Consider the following 23,635-nt stretch of genomic DNA (forward strand, 5'->3'; position numbering starts at 1 on the left):
AGGCAGGGCTCCTGTCTGAGATCTGAAGGGATGGAGTTCCATAGGAGAGGGCCAGCTGTGGAGGTGGCACGATCTCTCAGCGTAACGTGTCTGGTAGTTTTCGCGGGGGGTACTAGGAGGGAGCCTCTATAAGCATCTCTAGTGGGTCTTGACGAGTTGTAAATTTGGAGAGGGATTTGCAGATCAAGGGTGGTGAGTTGATGTATGAATGATATATGAATGATATGAATGTATGAATGATGTATGAATGAATGTATGAATGATGTATGAAGTATATGAATGATAACCCAGAATATAAATGCTGACTTTGCAAACCGTTGTGATCTTCTTTTGGAAGGATGGTTATATAAAACGCCGAAATAAAAAAATAAAATAAAATAAATATCCTGAAAATGTGGCCTGTCTGAGGATCTCGAGGACTGAAGTTGGCCACACCTGTACTAGCTATTCCCCTCAAGGCTTTTTTTTTACTAACACTCACAGGACAGCATTACATGCCTAGTGTGAGATATAGAAATGCACATTTGACCTCAAACTCTAAAAGATAGGCCTTACAATAGATCAGCTCATATTCATAACACATATAGTTAGTATGCCATCTAGTGTCACCTTATGGTTACTCAAGCAAAGGATTTTAAATTGACCCTGCTATGAACAGGGAGCCAATGTAGTTCACACAGCAAAGGGTATGTGTTCATTTTTGTAAGCTCCAAATATTCCCCTGGTTGCTGTATTTTGGAGAAGCTGCAATGTGATTCCTGTGGCTCTCCCCACGCCGATTGGTATATACCTCTACCTAACTCTAGTAGGGTGGCTAACAGGAGCCCTATATGTTTTAGGGGGTAGTTTTATAAATGCCCACTTAAATTAGGCAGAAAAAAAATGCACATACAGTACACCAATTTTCAAAATGGACTTACGCACATGTCTGCTTGGAAATTATCCTAACCAAATTTGCCCACAAGTGCATGGAACGCTTTTTGAGGAAATGCATATACATACTTTTGAAAGCAAGAATCCTGATTTTCAGAATTTGTGTAATCCAATCCCTCCACCCCTGGGAACACCTGCTCTCAGTCCAGGTAAACTGATATGGGAACAGGCCATACAAAGGTCAATTTACCCATCTATCAGATGGGCAATTTTTTTAAAAGGTCATATCTGTGGGTAAAACACAATTTTTTACCCATGGAAATGCCTTTGAAAATTGCCTTGCCTAGGCTTAATGTGATCTGTTATGGAAATCTTCCTGCGCACACTCTGCTCCACCACAGAATAGGTACAGCACAGACAGCAGCAGTGCAGGCCTCCCTCAGTCACTCTACAGCATGCTGCATGTGGCTTTCTCCCTGCTGCAATTGATTTGCAGTAATATTATTTAATGGGTTCTTTAGCTGTATGAAAATCAATAAAGTTTATCATGCTTTATGTAATGTAGCTTTGCACCCTTACCAAATATTTTCCCTGTTCCCACCTGCTGGGAGATGTTTGCATTTTTAGATGCTCTCCAGGTGATGGCCATTCCCCCTTGTTTTGGGATTGATCGAACTCCCCTTTATAAGCCGAGTTGAGCATGCTCAAATTGTGTGAGGCTGTAGTTATGATTTTGAGAGGCTTGGAGGTGCTCGCTGGTGATCCCGGTGGGGCTCCGCACCCTACAAGTTTGGGATAATGGGGAGAAATCCTTTTTTTTTTTTTTGTGCCTTCACGGACCAGGATGGAGGTTTTCCTTCTGGAGAGAAGCAAAGAGGAGAGTTTTTTTTGTCTTACAGAGCGTTGGGCCTGTTCTTTTTGTGACCTGGCCGGCCTGGAAGGGAAGTCCCCTCCCCCCTTCCTGGAAGGAGCAGAATCGAGGCTGCATATCTGTCTACCAGGTAAGTGGGCTTGCAGCCCCCCAAAAGAGATTTATCGGGCCAAAGAGAATTGCTTGCGGGTTTTTTCTTATTTTGGAGGGAAGGAATTGTTTTGGCCTTCCCCTTCCTACCCCATTGTGAGAAGCACTGTTTTTCTTTCTCCCATCACTGGGGAAAGCCAGTGATTCAAGTTTGGAGATGGACAGAGGGACTGTAAGACTGGGGATGATCATTCTTTTGATCATGATGATGATTTTCGCTGTGCTTGCTTTAATATTATTTTTAAGTTGCAGTAAACATTTTTTTTTTTTTTTTGGTTTGAACACCTCTCCCAATCTACTGCACGATTTTGTTACCTCCTATCTGAAAACTGATTGAAGAAACTGACCTAAGTGAAAACTAATTAGCAGTGAGGAGTGGGGAGCTTAAGAGACTGTTTGGAAGAGACCACCCATATCAACTAGAGTCCCAAAAGCTTGGTCCTCCTCCCCTCGGTGGAAGCCCAGCACCCAGAGTCAGAGGTCTGATGATTTGTGAGGTCCAGGACAGTAAATGTGGCCTTGGGACATGCTGTGGCCCCTGCATTAGGGACGCTCTACCCAAGAAGGGGTTATCATATCTTTGTTCTTACCTCTCCCAGAAGACACGTTTTCCATTCTGCAGTCAAACAGCTGTCTGTTCGTAAGGACGTGTCTTGAATACTCATAGCACTCGAGGAGTCTTTTCCGCTCCTCCAGAACGGCAGGTAAAGTCTCATTCAGTTGCTGGTACTCTGCGGCCAAATGCCGATGCTCGGAAGACAGCTGGGAAAAGCTTTCCTGGAGCGCAGCCGACTTGTTCAGTATCTGCTGAAGGCTGTCAGATAGATGACTGGAGTTTGCTGAACATTGCTTGACCTCCATAGTTTTGTCTTGCACTTGGCTGGAAAGCAGCAGAACTACAAAAAAAAAATACCAGGGAACCTGCCATGAGATCCCAAGACATCATTTTTTTTTTTTTTCTGCAGAAGCACCGTTGGCAGACCAAACATCCTCGGTAGATGGCTCACCTTGGGGAAATGAGCCAATGAGGCTATAAAATCTGAGATACTCCTGGTCACTTAACCGTGAGACACAAAGGCCCTGCTCTGCCATTGGCTCCTCATGAAACTCTACACCCGTGAGGGCCAACGCAGGTCCCTGAGGGCCACAAACAGGACACAGGTCTACAGGAGAGCTAGACTAGGCTAATTAACCCAGCTCTAGGAATCCTGGAAGCCGGACCTGTTTGTGGGCACTCGTGGACTGGAGTTTGCCCTCCCTGCTCTTTTGAGGTTCAGGGAGGGAGATTCGCCTTGAGGTTGGTAAACTTCTTTCAGTTGTAAACCCCCGCTCCGACTGTGAATATATGAGAAAGGGATAGGGTAGACTGTAGGCATACGTTTGAGAAAACCATTCCTGGTAGCAAGGTAGACCCAACAAGCACATATATCTCAGATTGCACTTTGACTAATCTATTTTTTCACTGTATTACCAAACTGTACCTAGTTTGGTTTGTAAGGGAGCAGATGTCCCAAGATGTAAGGTCTAATTCTGAGGACCCAGGGGGTTCAAATCCTGTCTCTGCTGTTGGCCTTCTTTCTGACCTCGAGCACATTATTTCCCTTTAATAGTAACAAGCAATGCTTCTTTCATACTCACCCTGAACTAGGAGAACAACCGCAGTAACCAACAGGAAGACTGATAGAAGTCCCACGATTTTGAAGTACTTAGAAAACGAGGAGGAGGCAGCAGGGGTTTTCCCAGATGTGGAAGCTGACAACAAACAAATCAAAAACAATCATTGTACTGATGCTTTGCATTGAGCAATAGCCCCCAAACCCGCTCAACCCTCTCTCCTTCCTCTCTCCATGCAAAACCGACTGAAGAGTTCAGTGCATGAGTGCAGTGACCATGGGAACAATGAAAGAACCCCAATCAATCATGAAATTGAGGGGTTTCTGTAGGTTTCACACATAGCGGCCTTGAAATTTTAAGGAAAAAAAAATGCCACTTAAATTATGAGAACGGCTGCCGGCAGAAAACATTTCTCTCGCTATAGAACTAATTCACAACAATATCTCTATTGTCTGGTTCATGCTTTTCAAACTGGATGCAAAGTAAGAGGGAACAGGATGTAAAGTAAGAGAGAACTTATATCCTCTTCATTTTTCGGAATCACTGCTATGTAATTAAACCACGAGAGCGGGCTGGTACTTAATCTCTAATACTCTGAAAAAAATACCGAGGCCTACGGCTCGTGAACCCTTCTGGTACTCCGGAGGTGGATATCCCCCTCCAAGTGCCCTGTGGTCAGCCAGATGCTATCAGTCACGAGAGACTTGCTACCCCTTCCTCTGGGTGCCGTGGGCTTCAGGACTCGACAGCTCACGTAAGGGGGGGGGGGGAGGCCTGCTTTCTAAGTCAAACCCAGTTCACGGCTCAGTTCTCAAACGTTTAATTGAAGAAGTGAGAGTGCCAGGTGCTTTGCGACACATCAGCGTGATCGCCGTGCACAGCTGAGGTAATGGAGACACAATATATTTCCCCAAATCAGCATCACCCACTCTGCCTTCCCTTTCATAGTAACAAGTTAGACGTCAGCTGATAAAAAAGACCACTTGCCCTGTCCTTGCCTGCACTGCTCTCTAGCTGAGGATACCTCCAAGCTGTGAGCCTCACACAAGCTTGACCACCTGAAGGGGGTGTCGCTCCTCATCTAAGCCAGTTTCCCTGTCTTTCTTCTCTGGTTCTCTACTGCTCCGGGTAAATAAATAAGGGAGCAGGTTTCCACACTTAAACCAGCAGCCGGGTGTCACTCTTTCCCCTCTCTGGTTCCTTTAACCAATGTCTCAGCCCTGCTTCTAACGCTGTCCCTCTGCATCTCTCCCAAATATGGCTGAAAGTCTGTCAGCGTCTCTGTTTCCCAGCGCCTCTGCTGGTAGGGTTATCCCAGGCATCTGCCACTCCCTCGACGAAAATGTATTCCCTGGATGTTTCCCTACAACCTCATGTCATGGTGACCCTTCTCCTTGAATTTATTTTCCTATGGAATACTGAGCCTTCTTCCAGGTGGGAGCTCACTAGCGACCTATACAAAGGCAATACTATCACCTAAGCAAGCCATTAGCTTTTCCAGTTGCTTTATTGCACCGACTGGCAAACATCAGATCATCCACGATGAGGAATCCTTGGTCTCCTCCTAATTAATAAACATCCTAATGGATTTTTTGCTCCAAATAAGCAGCATTTTCACTTCTTTTCTATTTAAGTACAGTTTGCAAACATTTCCCTGGTCTTCCAATTTTTTTTCAAGTCCCTATCCATTTCTCCCATCTCCTCCTGCTATGTGCACATTGTTACCGGCCGTCTTCAAACAAGCTTCTTTCACTCTCAACTCCCTCTGCAGCATTGCTAATAAAGTTATTGAAAAGATCCTGGCAGCAGGTGGATTCCATCCTTTGCAGCTAATTCAAATGCGAGAACATATAACACCTATCTTTTACGCCCTACATTGGTCACCCATTTCTTTTCGTATTCAGTATAAAATTCTTACGATGATGCATAATTTAGTTCATAAAAACTTCTCCATCTGGTTATGTACAAATCTTTGCATTTATAAACCTGGTAGTCATCTTTGCTCTGCAAACAAAAAACAACTTGGATATTCCCACTGCTAAAATAGCCAGATTTGATCTCCCCAGAAAGTGTGCTTTTTCAATTGCCAGTCCCACTCTCCGGAATGCAATACCTGATTCGGTCTGCTTAATTATCCTACACTAAAGAGTTTAAGAAAAATTTAAAAACGTAGCTCTTTATAAAAAGTTTTGACAACACAGGTCTATTAAATTTTATTCTTATGTTATCAACAGAACTGAACTATTCCTTGCTGAACTTGCTTATAAATGTAAAATTCTTATGTTATTTTATTTTTCTTTTTAAAAATTAATATTTTGTCAAGGTTTTAAACTGATTTTATGCTGTCACACTGTGAATGTGACTCTGTAAACCGCCCCAATCAATACTTCCCGAATGGTGAGGTATAGAAAACTTTCAAATAAATAAATCCAATCCTAGCACCGAATTTAAGTCCCCTAGCGGTGACGCTGTCTTTATCTGACATGCAATATTTAGTGAACTATAACTTAAACCACCATAAATATATCTGGTGATTGATGGAGCATTCTTGTGAGCCCTTGATATAGCTATGGCAAGATTCAGAGGGTCACACACACACATTGCCTTACCAGATTTAGGGGCAGTCTAACAAAGCTGAACGCAGCACGTGAAGACTCTGTCACTTGCCTCCGGGTTTTTTGTATTTTCTAAACACATTCTTTGGGGTGATTTTCATATTCCCCCTAAGGGGAATGCAGGGACTTGTGTAGTCACTTGCTTTGTTTATTTATTTATTTATTTTTATATCCCGCCGCACGTTCGGAACATCATCTCGGTTTACAAGTAACAAAAAAGCAGCAACAGGCTTTACAAGCAACACATAAGGGAAAATAATATAGCAACAGGCTTTACACAGTAAACATGGGGGGGAAAAGTACTTGTAGGGATTTCAAAATGAAATCCCGCTGTGCCTGCTCTAATTGGTCCTGTCCCTTTTATTTATTTATTTATTTAACATTTTTTTTTTATATACTGAGGTTCTGGTAATCAATGTTACTAATCACTTCACCCCACACTTTTCCAGTGTGGGGTAAAGCACATATGGTATATAGTGCTCGTATGGTTACCAACCTTTATAAGGGGCAGTTTTCAAATAATATTTTTAAGTGGGTCAGCACATTTACTCTTGCAAACGCTTCTGACCTGGAGACCTGACAAAAGTTCAAATCCTGTTTTTCCAGTGACTGTCTCCCTGGCCAAATCATCACCTTATCTCCCAGCATCTCTGGTACAAAGCAGTCCGGGGAGAGTTTCCCCTCTGACAATCAACTTGCAGCTCCCTAGGTAGTTTCAAAATGTCCCTGCCTGCATTCCCTGCCACGGAGGGTCCATTTCAATCTCTACAAGACCCCCTTCAATGGGTCTCACACCCCTTCCCACCCCGTAACTGCCGCAGGGGACGACTGCAGTACATCCTGGCATTAACTTTGGTTTTTAATAACGCTACAGCAAAAAAGATTAAGGACACCCACAACTCCCAAATCTCATAAGCAAAGCAAACCAAACAAAGATGGGACAAAACGTAGATCAATAAAGCAGTCTGTGTGTTCAAAATGGACTCAGGGCTCACTTATTCAAAGCTATGTCCTTAGCTATCAATCATATACCCACATCTGTACTGATGTACATTATTACTGGCTGGTGCTGGAATTTTTTTATTTTTTTTTGTAGCATGTTGATGTTTTTTGTACTGCTGTCAGTCCTTTTGTTTAGTCGTATGTCTGCATTTAACCCTGACTAGACCTGATTGGCTGGGGTATATTTTTTTACCTCTTTGAAGATTGCACAGGCTGATGGAAGCCTGGCAAGCTGCTTATGAAGACACAAAGAAGTGCAGCGCCTATTAATGCACATCAGTAAAGGCAGGGGTAGATGATGAATACCTAAGGACACAGCTGCCAATAAGCCAGCCCTGAAAGGTGAATTTTAAAAGCCGGGCGCGCACAAAAAACCGGGACATACGTGCACGAGTTGGGCCGGCGCGCCACCACGCAGATTTTAAAAGACGCCCGTATCTCCCGCCATGCACACAAAAAACTGGCACGCGTGTCTACTAAAATCCGCCCCCCGCTTGCACGGTAGAAGTGGCATTTGTGCACACAGGCACGCGCCTACTTAAAATCGTGCGCACATGTTGCACGCGTTCAGCCTATTTTATACCACGCACAGATGTTGTAAAATGGCCGCGCCCCCGGGCGCGAGCTGGTAAATGCGTGCACATGTACGCACGTGCAGCTGTTTCAAAGTTACCGTCCCCGTTTCTGATTCCCCAAGCTTTAGAGCTTACCACATGCTTTAGTACATTTTGTAATTATCTTTTTATTGCAAAATAGTTACAAAATGCTATCGTTATTACAACACGGAACCGTTCTGCATGATCAATAACCCCTACCTGCACAGATAGTAGCAGAGAGCACAGAACACATTTTGGACACATACAGGGCTTTTGATGTACATTTTTGTGCCACCTCCTTTGTTGGTTGGTTCAATAATAGTGTTATATTTCCGACTCCTATTCAGTTGGCTTTCCTGAGGTCAGTGCTACAGCTCAGCCAGATGGTTTCTTGTTTTATATTGATTTTCCCATCCTAAGTATACTGTCCCGGGTTATTTCTAGTTCTTTCATGTTGACTTTCAAATCCTGTCCTCCCAGGTGCCTGCAGCGTATTTGACCTTGTTAAGCTATTATCTTAGGTGCAGACGATATCTACTAATACCTGAATGATACGTTTCTATAAATTTTGCTTTCTGTACCTGTAGTCTGGACAACGGCCTTCGGTCCTCTCTTCACTTGTCCAGGTAGCCATAGTTCAGCGTAGGTGACTTCAGGCTCCATTGCTGCCTGAATACCTGAGATGTAGACGAATGTAAAAAAAAAAATATGTGTTTTATCATGAGGTGGGGAAAGGGAAGCTATGTCTCAGATGCCTAGAGAGTTTCACTTCTGCAAACTCAAAGGAGACACTTCCTGTTGATGCAATGAAGGTTGATATTACTGCTCGGTCAGCCTCAATCATCACTAGACAATCACACGGCCTGACTGGAAATTTGAGACATTTAACCTACACTAAAAAGAAATGCTGAGAAGATAAAAGGGGGTGTCAGAAACGGAGCGTGAGAAGCGGGAAGGAGCGTGCATCTTCAATATTTCCCTGGTGCAGAGGTCCTCTTCGACCGTTCTGAAAAAGCAGAACTATAGCTTCCCAGTCCATGGAGAATGCCACCATCTCCCTGTTTGTTTGAGTATCCATTCAAAATTGGCACCTTAAAATAACTTGTGAGTTATCCATCTAAATGGCTTTGAATGTTGGCCTCTATTTAAATGTTTAGTTTTCAATATTGACCTCCAAATATTTTTCCTATAGGCACAAAATGGAAGAAAAGGTTTAGTAAACAGGCCTCTTAGATTTTAAGCTTTCTGGGAACAAGAATACCCAGGGCACCAGAATGTATTCAGCTTTGAAGTGGCTGAACAAGTGGAATATGAATTAAATTAAGTTGTCTTTTTCACTGGACTAACCTCACACATTTGTGACTAAATTTTAAGAGATATAATGCTCTTCATCAGGCCAGTACAATTAGAGCTAAGGATAATGTTGTTTAAGTATTTTCTTGGTTGTTGTCCATAACTGGCAGAGAGGGCATTAATTTCAATTTATAGAAGCCTTAATGACTTACATCCCAGGATACTGAGGGAGCTCAGAGATGTGCTGGCGGGTCTGCTGAAAGACCTTTTCAATAGATCCCTGGAAACGGGCGTGGTGCCATGGGATTGGAGAAAAGCAGTGGTGGTCCTGCTTCACAAGAGTGTAGCGGAGTAGAGGCTGGAAACTACAGGCCAGTTAGCCTAATATCGGCAGTGGGAAAATTAATGGAAACTCTGTTGAAAGAAAGGATAGTGAGCTATCTACAATCTGGTGAGTTGCTGGACCTGAGGCAGCATAGATTCAACAGGGGAAGGTCCTGTCAGAATGACTTTTTAAATTGGGTGACTAGCGAATTGGATTGAGAAAGAGCGCTCAATGTGATCTACTTGGATTTCAGCAAAGCTTTGGATACGGTCCCGCACAGTAGGCTTATGAATAAAATGAGAAGCTTTGGAGTGAGCACCAAGGAGTTACATGGATTTCAAACTGGTTGTCCAATAGGAGACAGCGTGTAATGGTAAATGGAACCTACTCTGAAGAGAGAGCCATGTTAAGCGGAGTGCCCAAGGGATCGGTTTTGGGACCAGTTCTCTTCAAAAACTTTTGTAAGTGACATTATGGAAGCGATAGAAGGTAAAGTTTGTCTTTTTGCGGATGATACTAAGATCTGCAACAGAGTAGACATGCCTGAAGGAGTAGAGAGAATGAAAAGTGATTTAAGAAAGCTTGAAGAGTGGCCAAAGATTTGGCAGCTGGGATTCAATGCAAGAAGTGCAGAGTCATGCATCAAGGATGCGGTAATACAAAAGAGCTATATGTGATGGGGGACGGTGAAATTCTTATGGGGCGGATTTTAAGAGCCCTGCTCGCGTCAATCCGCCCGGATTCACGCGAGCAGGGCCTTGCGCGCCGGTGCGCCTATGTTCCATAGGCCTACCGGCGCGCGCAGAGCCCCGGGACTTGCGTAAGTCCCGGGGTTTTTCGAGGGGGCGGGTCGGGGCGTGTCGGGGGCGTGTCGGATCGGTGCGGCGTTTTGGGGGCGGGACGCAGCGTTTCGGGGGCGGGCCCGGGGCCGTGGTTTCGGCCCGGGGCGGTCCGGGGGCATGGCCGCGCCCTCCGGAACCGCCCCCAGGTCGCGTCTCGGCGCGCTAGCGGCCCGCTGGCACGTGGGGATTTACTTCTCCCTCCGGGAGGCGTAAATCCCCCGACAAAGGTTGGGGGGGGGTCTAGATAGGGCCGGGGGGGTGGGTTAGATAGAGGAAGGGAGGGGAAGGTGAGGGGAGGGCGTAAGCGAGTTCCCTCCAAGGCCGCTCCGATTTCGGAGCGGCCTTGGAGGGAACGGCGGCAGGCTGCGCGGCTCGGCGCGTGCCGGCTACACAAAATCGGCAGCCTTGCACGCGCCGATACAGGATTTTAGCAGCTACGCGCGTATCTACTAAAATCCAGCGTACTTTTGTTGGCGCCTGATGCGCCAACAAAAGTACGCGAAGGCGCGCTTTTTGAAAATCTACCCCTATGTGCATAGACCAAGAAAGGAATCTTGAGGTGATAGTGTCTGAGGATCTGAAGATTTATTTATTTATTTATTTATTTAAAGCTTTTTTTAATACCGACTTTCTTGATACAAATCAAATCAGATCAGTTTACAGGGAACAAAGACCTTAACAATAACAATAAACATTAAACCATAACTAGAAGAGGTAAAAGTTACAATAAAACAAGGGGATGCAACTGGGAGGTGGAAAAGTAGAGGGGGCAGTAGTCAATAACTAATTACAGTTATGTATGTGGGGGGAGCTTGGGAGGCCTACGTCTGATCTATGTCATGGCTATGCTGTAGCAATGCTAGTCTAGGAACAGGAGAAGGCTTGAACCGAACAACCATGTCTTGAGTTTTTTTTTAAAAGTCAGAAGACAAGATTCCTGCTGGAGGTCAGGGGGTTTGGCATTCCAGATGGCAAAGCAATGTGACTGCAGCTTATATAAGCAGAACCAGTCGCCTCTTTTAATCACCGTGCAATAGTGGTCTTGAAGGCCTTTTGCCACTTTTTTTTTTTTTTGCACCACTCCACAGCACAAACAGGTGATCAGACAATTGAAAGCTATTAGTGGCTTCCAGATATTGCAACAAAGCTCTCCTGACATCCAGATGCTGCAACTCCTTGGAGTGTGACATGCTAGCTTCCAGATGTGGGAAAGCCGGCAGCTCCACTGATTGATTCAAATGAAACGCCGAAATGACCTTTGGTAAAAAGGAGGGGACAGTCCATAAAGAAACTCCGGAATCTGAAATCCGCAGGAAAGGTTCCATGCAGGATAGGGCCTGAAGCTCAGATACTCGTCTAGCTGAATAAATTGCCACTAAGAACCCCACCTCCAAAGTGAGGTCTGTTACGTTAGCCCTCTTAAGAGGCCCAAATGGAGTGGCACATCTGCCCTTGAGGATGAGATTAAGGTTCCAAGATGGGCAAACCTTACGAACAGGGACCCAAGTGCTTCACTCCTCAGAGAAAATACACAACGTCAGGATGCGCTGCTAGGGATATCCCACGAATGTTTCCTTGTAAACAACCTAAAGCAGACCCCTGAACCCTCAGGGAACTGAAGGACAGGCCCTTCATCAGCCCTCTCTGCAAAAAGGCCTGAACCTGCGCGACTGACGCTCTCCAAGGGTCACCTCCATGTTCCGCACACCAATACTCAAAGACCCTCTAAAACTGGACATAAGCCATGGAGGTAGAGGTCTTTTGAGCCCTCAATAGGGTAGAAATAATGCCCTTTGGATAACCTTTCCTCCTCAATTGCTTCCTCTCAAAAGCCAAGTCGCTAGACAAAAGCAATCCACTTGATCTGAAAATATAGGCCCCTATCTTAGCGGATTCTGTAGATGACCCAGCCACAGAGGGCCGTCCACCACTAGATTGACCAGATCTGCAAACCAAGGTCTTTGTGGCCAATCCGGCACCACTAGAATCACTCTGGATGGACTTCTATTCTCCTTAGAACCTTGCCCACTAGAGGCCATGGGGGGAACACATAAATCAGAACCTCATGAGGCCAAGGCAGAACTAAGGCATTGACCTATTCCGCTCCATGATCTCTTCGGCAACTGAAAAAGTGCGGCACCTTGGCATTCATGTGGGTTGCCATCAGGTCCACATGAGGCTTGTCCCACTTGCTCGAAATGAGAGACTTTGTCTCCTTTGACAACTCCCATTCTTCTGAGTCCAGTTGCTGCCTGCTTAGAAAATCTGCCTAAACATTGACGGCTCCTGCTATGTGAGATGCTGCTATCAGGGCAAGATGCTGCTCCGCTTCCCGCGCCACCGCACGATTTTTGGTATCTCTTTGTCGCTTGATGTAGACCACCGTTTTTGTGTTGTCTGAGAGAACTCGCACCATTCGATTGCTCCTGAAGCGCTAACTGCACAGCTCTGAGTTCCAAGTGATTGATGGACCACGATGCCTCTTCTGCTGACCACTGCCCCATGCACCACTTGGGACTGGCACACAGCTCCCCAACCGGAAAGACTGGCATCGGTAGAGACCACCATCCACTGTGGTACCTCGAGATCCACTCCACGACTCAAGTGGTTCTGCAGAAGCCACCATGAGAGACTGGCTCTGGCTGGCTCCATAGGGGGAAGCAAAAGATGCAATTGTTTTGCCCTCTGTAGAGGTCTAATAGGTCTCATAGGCGGTGCCTGCAAAACTTTCTCTGTCTCCATCTGCTGGAAGGGAGGCAAAACCCAGGAGTTCGGACTGATCTGGGTACGTGCCATCCAGTGCTCCTACCATGTGACAGGGGCTGGCCAATGGCACGGATACCCTGTCACATGGTAAGGGCAAAGGGGCATCGGTGCCATTTATTTTTAGCGCAGCTGATGCCTGGGAACAGGAAATCGTCCCCCGAGGCCCCCATGGACCACCAGGTAATGTTAAAAGGTTTTGGGGGGGTCGGGAGGGTGGGGGAGGTTAAGTGGGGTCGATTTAAAGGGTCAGGTGGGTTGTTTTTTTTAGCAGCGCGGGCCTCCCTAAAAAACAAATTAGCGATGTGAATTGGAATCGGAAATGATTCCAATTCACATATCTTAACGATCAGATTTCCCCCCCCCCCCCCCAGCCGAATCTGATCGTTAAGACGATCTGGCACACGATTCACATCTCTAATACTTATTAGGATTTGAATTGTCTAGGTTGCACTTTTTTAAGAGGACAGACTGCAGCTTTTTTGAGGCAGTCAGGAACCAACTTTTCTCGAGGGAAAGGTTGATAAGATGGGTAATAGTAGACGATAAAGTGTTTCTGGGACACATAACATCATTTAAGTTAGCAACGATCTGATCAACTTCGGTAACAGTGACATGAGCAAAAGTGTCCCTAGAGACAGAGTGGTTGGTGTGGGATCAGTATGCCAAACTGGAATATTTGAGAAATTGAGATATAATTTCTCAATCTTTAAATTGAAATGAATGAGAAAAGACTCGGAAGATAGACAGTCTGCCAAGGGAGAGTTGGAGGAAGTAGAGCTTGTGAGTTTTTTGGCTAATGAGAAAAGAGCCTTGGGATTGTTGCCAATATCGCATATTTGTTTTGAATATAAATCTTTTTTGGCTTCACTGGTTTGATATTGATAGGATTCTAATACATTTCTGAATGAGCATGCCAGTTCCAAAATGTGATGTTTTTGTCAATGGCATTCACATTTTCTCAATGATTGATGCACCAATTTAAGTGGAGGAGTCAACCAGGGTTGTGGTTTAGATTTTCTAGGTTTGAAGGCTTCTAATGGGGCTAAGTTGTCCAAGACTGAAAATAGAATAGAATCCCTTTTAGAAATTGAGGCTGTAATTTTAGACAAAGGAATGTTAGCTAGCAACGGTGAACTAGAAGAAGAAAACAGTGTGGTATCAATGCTATGACATCGAAGATAACTAGCCTGTGAGTTACATAGAACTGTGCGCACTGAACTGACATGAATTTGAAATGTAATTTAAAAATTGATCAGAAAAAGGAACCTCCATGATGGATAGAGATTTCAAACAATGCTTCAAAAGTGACTCATTGATGAAAATAAGATCTAAAGTGTGACCTAGCTTATTGGTAGCAGATTGAATTAGTTGATGCCAACCAAGAGATTTCAAGACCTCTAACAATAATGCACATCGTGCAGAGAGTGGGTAATGTCAAAAGGTAGGTTAAAATCACCAAGAATTATCATATGATTTAAATTAAATTTAGATGATAAAAGTTGTTCAAAAAACAGAGAAATGTTAGTCTGCAACAATTTTGGTGGACAATAAACTAAACACACAAAACAAAAACGTGTGTAGAAACAGCAAGCATGTCATAAGGAGTTAGATGACATCCGAGGGCCCCACCTTCAATGCTCTGGGATACTGTAATACGGACATAAGGGGAAAAGCACAGGACGTTTTCTATGGTTAAGTCATAAAAGAAACGAAGAAAGCATGCATGGGGTAACTTTCTGGTACAGTGATTACTACCCTTAACCAATAAGGCTTGATACTTTTGATGCCACTCCAACATTGCTCTCTGCTTCAAAGGTAGGGGAAAAAGGGGAACTGGATTTAGACAACAACCAACGAGGCCCCCGACTTTTACGGTCTGTGGAACTGATAAGCATGGGGATAGGATAACCAGCACAGAGCAGCAATTACTACCCTTAACAGAAGGCATGGGATTACTATCCTTAATCAATAAGCCTTGATGCTTTCGATGCAACTGCAAAAACAATGCACAACTGTCTTTACGAGGGATGTAAATACCATGGAGACATAAACAGGATATCACCTCTATTCAATCATATATTTATTTTCTAGACACCTTCAAAAGGAAAAATATCTCTCAACACTTAGTTGAAAAAATTAGAGAGCCAAGTTTTCATCCAGAATAGAGGTGATATCCTGAGAGCTCTTCAAGTTCCTTTGTCATCAGCTGAAGTGCATAAGTACAGTTAATAGCTTCTGGGTATTTACAAGGGCCTGACCTCAAACGCTGTGCTTGTCTGCAGTGTCCACTGTCCAGCCCTTACATCACTACAAGGGCCTGACCTCAAACGCTGTGCCTGTCCATCCACTGACCATGCCGAACGTCCCTACAAAGGCCTACCTCAAATGCTGTGCCTGTCCGTCCACTGTCCAGGCCTTACATCCCTACAAGGGATGGACTTCAAACGCTGTGGCTGTCCGTCCACTGTCTAGGCCATACATCCCTACAAGGGCCTGACCTCAATCGCTATGCCTGTCTGTCCAGCCTGGAGCTTGGATATTTCATATGCTCAATAATTTTCATGACCTTCATAATATGGGCCATTTCCCCTAAATCTTTCTTAAGTGCCAACATTAATGTTTCTAGTACTATAGAAAACTGGTGGTAGTTGTACTCTAGTTCATCCTCTGTGTTCCCATAGTTTACAGAGGCATTGTAGGGTACAAAGTCAATATAGGTTGATATTGTAGATTTGGACTTGAGTAGCAGTTTTCTTATTTCTGAAATTGAAGAACAGATAGCAACTGTATCATTAGGGTCCCTTGCGGACTCTGTGGGTGTCTGTCTTTGCAACTCCAGCTTTTCTTCTGCCAATGGTTCTAGTGGTATGGTCACTGGTTCCATGCCAGGTTTTCCTGTCACACTGTATACAGGCTCCTCTTGTGCCCCACCATGTTTGCTATCATTATTTTCTAGAGATGTGCATTTGCTTTAAACAAATACATAATGGCAATGAAATTGTCTATTTCATCTCTTTTCAGAAGCGCCACGAAACGAAAAAAAAAAATGACGATATTTCATAAAAATTAGTATTTCGTGTTAGTGCGCACTATCTGAAAATGTTAGCAAGCAGTTAAAAATATCAATTGGGGGAGCAGTTTGTTAGCTAGAGTTATGGTCATGCATTCCCATAGTTTCTTGTTTATGTGCCAAGATTGCAAAGTGGTATTTAGGGGGGTTGGCCAGTGCCTGGTAACCAACATAAGCAAACAATTGAGATAATAAATATTTAATACCATCAGGTTTCTAGTCAGCAAATGCAAAAGCTTGTATTGCAAATCCATATTTTGAATTTGCCAATCCCTTTGTATTTTAGGAAAGGGGACTTGGTATTTTGGTACATGCATGCTTTTAATTCCCCTGGTGTCTGTCTGTGTGTTTGGGTGGGCGGATAACTGGTGAGAGGGGAATTGAATGAGGTGAATGTTTGGGTGGGAGAGAGTCTGGTTGGGGTGGTGACTGGTGAGAGAGAGGCAGCCTGGTATTTGGGGATGACTGGTGAGAGGGGGAGTGACTGGGGTGGCTATATGGGGATGAAGTGTGAGAGAGAGACTGATTAGAGTGGTGAGTGGTGAAAGGAGGTGAATGGGGTAACTTTATGAGGTGACAGATAAAAGAGAGACTGGTTGGGGTAGTGACTGGTGAGAGAGAGGCAGCCTGGTATGTGGGGTGTGACTGGCGAGAGGGAGAGTGACTAGGGGACTGTGTGGTGTATCAGGTGCGGGAGACTGGTTGAGGAGGTGACTGGTGAGAGAGAGGCAGCCTGGTATGTGGTGTGTGACTGGTGAGAGTGACTGAGGTGACTGTTTGGGGTGATGGATGGGGGAGAGAAACTGGTTGAGATGGTGACTGTTGAGAGAGATTCAGCCTGGTATGTGGGGGTGATTAGCAAGAGGGTTAACAGGTGAGAGAGAGACTTCTTGGGGTAGTGACTGGTGAGAGAAAGACATCCTGTTGTGTATGGGGTGGAAGTGACTGGGGTGATTGTATGGGGTGACATGTGGGAAAGAGAGGCAGCCTGGGGTGTGTATGTGGGGGGGGGGGGGGGGGTGACTGGGGTAACTGTATGGGGTGACAGGTTACCCCCCACATACACCAGGCTGCCTCTCTCCAGTCACCACGCTAACCAGATTCTCTCCCACCTGTCACCCCATATATTCACCCAAGTCACTTCCCCTCTCACCAGTCACCACCCCCCACCCACCCAAACACACAGACTCACACCAGAGGAATTCAAAGTATGTGTATCCCAAAATGCCAGAGCTCCTTTCCTAAAATACAAAAGGATTGGTGAATTCTACATATGCATTTGTGTTACATGCTTTTGCTTTTGCTGACTAGAACTTGATGCTATAAAATTACATCACTTGTTTGTTTACACTTGTTACCCCCACAATCATAGCAACACAAACAAGTACCAGTAACTAAGGAGGCAGCCAATGGCGTGCAGAACCCTACCTCTAGCTAACGAATTCCTCCCAAATTGACACTTTTCAACTGATTGGTAACATTTTCAGTTATTGTACCCTAACTCCGAAAGTAGGAAAACACGAAATCAATACTTCCCGAACCATTTTAAAAATGAAATCTAACAGATAACGAACCGAAACGAGAATGACACGAAAAAAAAAAGTCAGTGCACATCCCTAGTTTTTGTCCCTCTGGCATGTAAAGTGCCAGCACTATTTTTTTGCCAGGCAACATACAGCACACTTTCCTTTCTTCTCTATTTTCTTTTCCTCCCCTGGAGACTTGGGTTTGTGCCTGTGAAGAAATCCCCAAACTGGGCTAGCTACGCAACATATATAGGCTGGAGACTTAATCACACTGACTCCAACCTTCCTTTCTTACAAATTCCACCTTTTCCTCCACGCAGGGGCCTCCTGTATTTAGCTGGGCCCACATATCTTATCTCTGCTCAGCAGGGTCCTGCCCACAGAGTTCTCTCTTTCCCCAGGGGTTTAAAATGGATCAGGCTAGATTCCTGGTCCCGTACAAGTTAAAAAGGGGTTGTAGGGCCACTCCTTTATAGATCCTTTCTTCTAGGGCGCCAAGAATGCAAGTCTTCAACTGTGGAAGGTCTACTCAACTTGGAACCTGAGTTTAGTTTTGAAAGGATCTGACCTCCCCTCCGCTCAAGTCTCATAAGACATCTCTTTGAGTCTTTTGTTGCTGAAGTCAATCTCCGTGGTGGCCTTTGGTAATTTTAACGGATAAAGGTATCTCTGAGCCCAGTACTATCCCCCTGCCAGGTGTAGTGTTTCAGTTCTGTCACAGTCAGATTTTTCTCTTATGACAGTGAGAAAGTAGAGCGATGTAGGCCAGGACAGGGATGGCCATTCTCAAGTCTGTTATAGGTCACCTTTGAGATGTTTGTAGGTGACCAGTTTTTTCTTGGCTAAGCCTTTGGTTTATTTTATTTAAAATTTATATATACCACACTTTCAAACAGGTTTGATCAGGACGGTTTATAATATCACATTCACAATGTTACATAAAAGTTAACATATTACATAAAATAGTAATTACATAAGAACATAAGAAATGCCATACTGGGTCAGACCAAGGGTTCATCAAGCCCAGTATCCTGTTTTCAACAGTGGTCAATCCAAGTCACAAGTACTTGGCAAGCACACAAACATTAAAAAAATCTCAAGCTACTATTTCTTATTAATTAATAGCAGTTTATGGATTTTTCCTCTAGGAACATATCCAAACCTTTTTTAAACCCAGTTACACTAACTGCTGTAACCATATCCTCTGGCAATGAATTAAAATAAGAAATGAAGAAAATAAAATCTACAGTACAACAAAAGACATAACTCAAAATAAGAGTGATGATAAAAAGTAAGGTATTAACCTGCACTATCAAAAGCTTTTTTAAAGGGGTAGGTTTTTAGATTTTTTATTTTTTAACTCTTTAATATCTGATATTAGGCAGAAGGAGTCAGATAAAGCATTCCAAAGGGTCAGTCCAGCAATTGAGAAAGCATGCTTTCTGGTATGGTCAAATCTAGCAATTTTTGTGGTAGGAATATCTAGAAGATTTTATTTGCCGAGCAGAGGTGTCTGTTGGCTTTCTAAATGCGAAGTATTAAACATAATCAGATAGAGGATATATTGTGTATCAAGTTGTGAATCTTAAGAATTTTATATTGTATATGTAAAGATATAGGTAACCAGTGCAAAAAGTGGAGGATAGCTGTGATGTATTCACAACAAATGGAATTCATTAGAATACAGGTAGCTGATTTCTGGATTAAACGAAGTGGACGAATTGAGTTGGCTGAAAGGCCTATATAAAGAGCATTGCAGTAATCTAAGCCAGTAAGAATCAGAGCCTGTAGGACTGATCGAAAATTGTCTCTGTCAAGGAGTGGTTTTAGCCATTTCAATAAGTGAATTTTAAAGAAAGATTTGACAACAGCAGAAATCTGATGAGTCATTGACAATTGTGCATCCAGATTAACACCAAGTTTTCGGGCTCTTTGAGTAATCAAAATTGAATGTCCATCAACTTTAAACTTCCAGGTGGATAACGTAAGGAGTTTGGGGTAGTAGTTAAATGTATAATTTCAGTTTTAGATGTGTTCAATTTCAAGTGATTCTGAGATAACCACATTTTTACAGATTGGTTGAAAAGTCTGACCAAAGAAATGTTTTTTTTCCCAAGAAACATTGTAAGGAATGAAGAATTGTATGTCATTAGCATAAATTCTAAAATCCACTCCCAGACTAGAAAGAAGATGACAGATGGGAAGGAAATAAATGTTGAAGAGTAAGGCAGAGAGGGAGGAGCCTTGTGGAACACCGGAGGTAATCAAATACCAGTTGAATTATGTGCGCCAATATTTATTTGTTGATGACAGTTTAATAAATATGAGGTAATCCATTGATGAGCAGTGCTTATATTTCAAATGGATTCCAAGTTTGGGAGTAGAATAGAATGAGCCAAAGCAAAAGCTGCAGATATGTCTAATAAAACTAAGAAGTAGTCGGTATTGGAATCAAAACCTCTTAATATTGTATCAAAAAATGAAAGAAGTGATGTTTCTGGCCTTGCCTAAAGCCATGCTGATGTGGATGTAAAACGGGATTTTCGTTAATGTAGTCTGTCAATTGAAACAAAACCACCAATTCTATAATTTATAGCAAAGAGGATTTCATTTTGGACAAAATTTGAGAAACAGTCAATAAGCTAACCTCTTGAAAGCCATCCCAGGTGTAAGGTGGGTGAAGTGTATTAGGTTTTGGTAAAGGAAGGTGGGAGAATTCAGCAGAGATAGTTGTCACTTTTTCCTTAAAGTAATCTGCCAAGTTATTACAGAAGGTATCATCAATATTGTAAAAGACGTCCTGCCTTAAGGATATCAAAGACTTAACAATGTTAAATAAAACCATGGGGTTTCCATTGGTCTGCTGAATTTTTTTCTGAATACACATTTTTTTTGTTTCATCTATATTAACCAAAGATGCCATATAGGTGTTTTACTTTGAATAAGAGGGGTGGGGGCGGGGGGGGGGGGGGGGGGAGGGGGTGCCAGCGGCACTCAGGGCGCCTTAAAATCTTTTTTAAGATTATTAATTGTGGCATAAACCTGGAAGCACTAGGTTTTTTATTGATGTTAACAGGTTTTTTGGGTGCAATTAAATCCATGGTTTCCAGAATAGAAGCATTCCATTCTGTGATGGCATCGTTAATATTTTCTGAGGCTATACTAGTTATGACTGGGAGAAAAGATGATATAAACTCATCTAGTTCACCTTTTCTTTTTAAACATATTTGAGATTTTGTTAAGTCTTTGGGAGGCCTACAATTGAGCAGTCCACAAGCTATGATAAGGGAGTGATCTGATCATGGCATTGTTTCCAATTGTACATTTAGAGAAGAAGTACAGATAAAATCGGGATTAATGAAAACAAGGTCAAGAGTATGACCATGTTTATGGGTAGGTACTTTAATCAATTGTTCCCAGCCTAGATTGATCATAGTTTCGAGAAAGATGGATGCAGTGGGTGGAAGAGGGAAGACATCCAAATGAAGGTTAAAATCACCATCAATGATAGTTTTAGATAAATCAGCTGGTATTTCCATTAAAGGGGACAGGTCTGAAGCTAATGGTCCAGGTGGAGAGTATACCACAAAAAATTGGCAATCAAGGTAGATATTAATAAAACTTCATATGGGCCTTTAATATTAAGGTTTTTCAGGTAGTAGACAGCTTTTAGCAATGGCCAGTAGTCCTCCACCTTGGCGATCTGGTCTAGGCTCAGAGATAGGAAAATAATCTAGTGGACATAGTTTGTTTAGTGTCACGGTCAGCAAGCCAAGATTCAGTAATTAACACACAGACAGGTTTTGTACTCAATAATCAATATTAAATCATAAATGATGAGGGGGTTTTCCCTTATAGACTGTGCATTGAAAACTACCATTGTGATAGTGATTGTTGAAGCAAGAAGTACAGCTAACTTAGGCCTGGATTTATCAAAATGCGGTAAATATCGTATGTGATGGGAAAAGGGGTGTGTTTTATAACCACTGGGGGGACCATATTTGCTAAGAGAGAGAGAGAGAGAGAGAGAGAGAGAGAGGTTTAGGTATTAGTGTAGGGGTTAGGGGCCACTTTGACATTCAATGTGAGACGTACGAACAGAACAGTGCTCTCTTTTGAACATTTGATGAACTTCGGAGTGAGGAAACTCACCCAAAGATGAGATTTGTGCAATGTTCTCTCCACCTAGCTTGACGGACTCTCTACCTGGGTAACATCAAGCTAGATGGAGAGAACATTGCACAAATCTCATCTTTGGGTGAGTTTCTTCACTCCGAGGGTCATCAAATGTTCACAAGAGAGCACGGTTCTGTTCGTACGTCTCACATTGAATGTCAAAGTGGCCCCTAACCCCCTACACTAATACCTAAACCTCACCTTGCATTACTAGGTGGGCCTCCCATAGAGATATAAATATCTATCTAGGGTCAGGGCATTATGGCTAGGTTCTCTCTCTCTCTCTTTCCCTCCCCCCCCCCCCCAAGTAATCAGCTATAACACTCCTGAAAAAGTTGTAGTTATAGGCTTTGCAAAATGGTAAAGCCCATCCCTAACTCCTCCTCACCTTAACACATTTTGATAAATGAGGGGGTTAATACAAAGTCTGATAGGCATAAAGAAGATCTAGGTCTATAAGTCTACTTAAAGCCTTTATGTCTAGGGTCACCATAAATGCTGTTGCCAATAACAGTCAAAGTTTCCATGCTGAGAAAAAATTAGAAAAGAACACAATGAAGAATAAGGTTAAAAACAGATGAAATCACTATATAATAGACAGACACCAACCTTAAGGAAGCAAGATATTCAAACAAGCCAGCACAAATATCAACAAGGGGCATAATAAAGGGTTGGCCCCTTTGTCAAGCTCCTTCAGTGGCACGCTGGCCCCTTTAGCCCTTGACCCCAATGATGTCAGCAAGAGGCGGGGCAGGAAGTCCTGCGTGCTACAGGGGGCTGCAACAATGTTCCTCACAGCAGTCAGCGATTCCTTCAAGCTGATGACAAGTAGGCTCCCAGGTTGGACATGAGAGTTGAGGAGGCAGAAACCAAACAGACCCTCGAGTAGCACGCTGGCCCCGTTAGCCCGTCACCCCAACGATGTCAGCAAGGTCCTATTAAAACACAGTGGTTTCTAAGGCATTCATTTTAGGAGGAATCAAGTAGATGATTGTTTCGGCCTACCCCAGCAAAAGCTTGCAGGTCTCAGAATGCTGACAAGCCCACTCATGAGGGCGCAGAGCTCCTTGTAAGTAAAATCAGAACCTGTCTTTCCAGAGGATAATGGCAGGGCAGCACTCTTGACTTTGTTACATCTCTACTCTAAGGACCTCAGTGTGGGTACACAGGCTGGGAAATCCTACACCTTAGACACAGAGCTGTTGTGGCTTCCTCCCGTCCAGTCTGGGTGGAGCTTTGGTACTTCCCACTTGTTTGAACTGGTCTGCCATGGATGATAAGGAAGGTGAATTTAAGCTTACCTGTTAATTTCCCTCACTTTAGTCCTGCCAGACCAGTCCATGAAAGCCACAATGATCACGGTCTCTGAGAAGTTCTGAAAACTAGCAGCAAGTAGCTGGCAAAATCATGACCTTAGTGTAGGGATTATCTGATTCCTGCGTTAATGACAATAGAGTGAGGTTTCTTGGCTGAATCACATTTTGGTTGTGATTGGCGATTTGGAAACCAAAACAATTGCCTTCGGTTATCTTAGCTTTGACATAGGATTCTGAAGAGCAGATGGTAGCACCAGACCCCTATAGGGAGAGTGAAGTCATCTTTAAGCTTTTTTTTTTTTTTTCTTTGTCTTCTTCTGCTGGCAGGGGAAACATAACCCACTCGAATAAACTGGTCTGGCAGGACTAAAGGAAAGGAAATTAACAGGTAAGTTTATATTATACCTTCTCTATATCTGTGCTGTTAATCCATCTTTTACAATGTACAATCACTGTGTGCCTATTAGTCACATTGTTTCTTAATAAACTTATGTAGGCCCCCGTTGGTTCCCTACTACCGTATAGCTTGGAAGTTAGAGTAGCTTTAGAGGAGCAAACCATCTGTTCCCTGGCATGACCCTTGTGAGGCTGCCTGTTCCT

The 23,635-nt window shown here is 43.5% G+C and overlaps 1 protein-coding gene across 2 annotated transcripts in view; it reads right to left on the reverse strand.

Moving 5' to 3' along the window:
* LOC115097211 (C-type lectin domain family 10 member A-like) overlaps window positions 1–8,446 on the reverse strand; it is a 38,318-nt gene extending 29,872 nt beyond the window's left edge. For both annotated transcript variants that reach the window (XM_029612825.1, XM_029612827.1), the window contains exons 1-3: window positions 8,303–8,446; window positions 3,533–3,646; window positions 2,485–2,790 (exon numbers count right to left, since the gene is read on the reverse strand). In XM_029612825.1, coding sequence (XP_029468685.1) covers window positions 2,485–2,790; window positions 3,533–3,646; window positions 8,303–8,384 — 502 coding nt within the window. In that variant the 5' untranslated portion in view covers window positions 8,385–8,446. The remainder of the gene's footprint in view (window positions 1–2,484; window positions 2,791–3,532; window positions 3,647–8,302) is intronic.
* Between the last annotated feature and the right edge of the window lie 15,189 nt (window positions 8,447–23,635).

The sequence above is a fragment of the Rhinatrema bivittatum genome, chromosome 8 (genome assembly GCF_901001135.1).
Source record: "Rhinatrema bivittatum chromosome 8, aRhiBiv1.1, whole genome shotgun sequence".
Taxonomy (NCBI): domain Eukaryota; kingdom Metazoa; phylum Chordata; class Amphibia; order Gymnophiona; family Rhinatrematidae; genus Rhinatrema; species Rhinatrema bivittatum.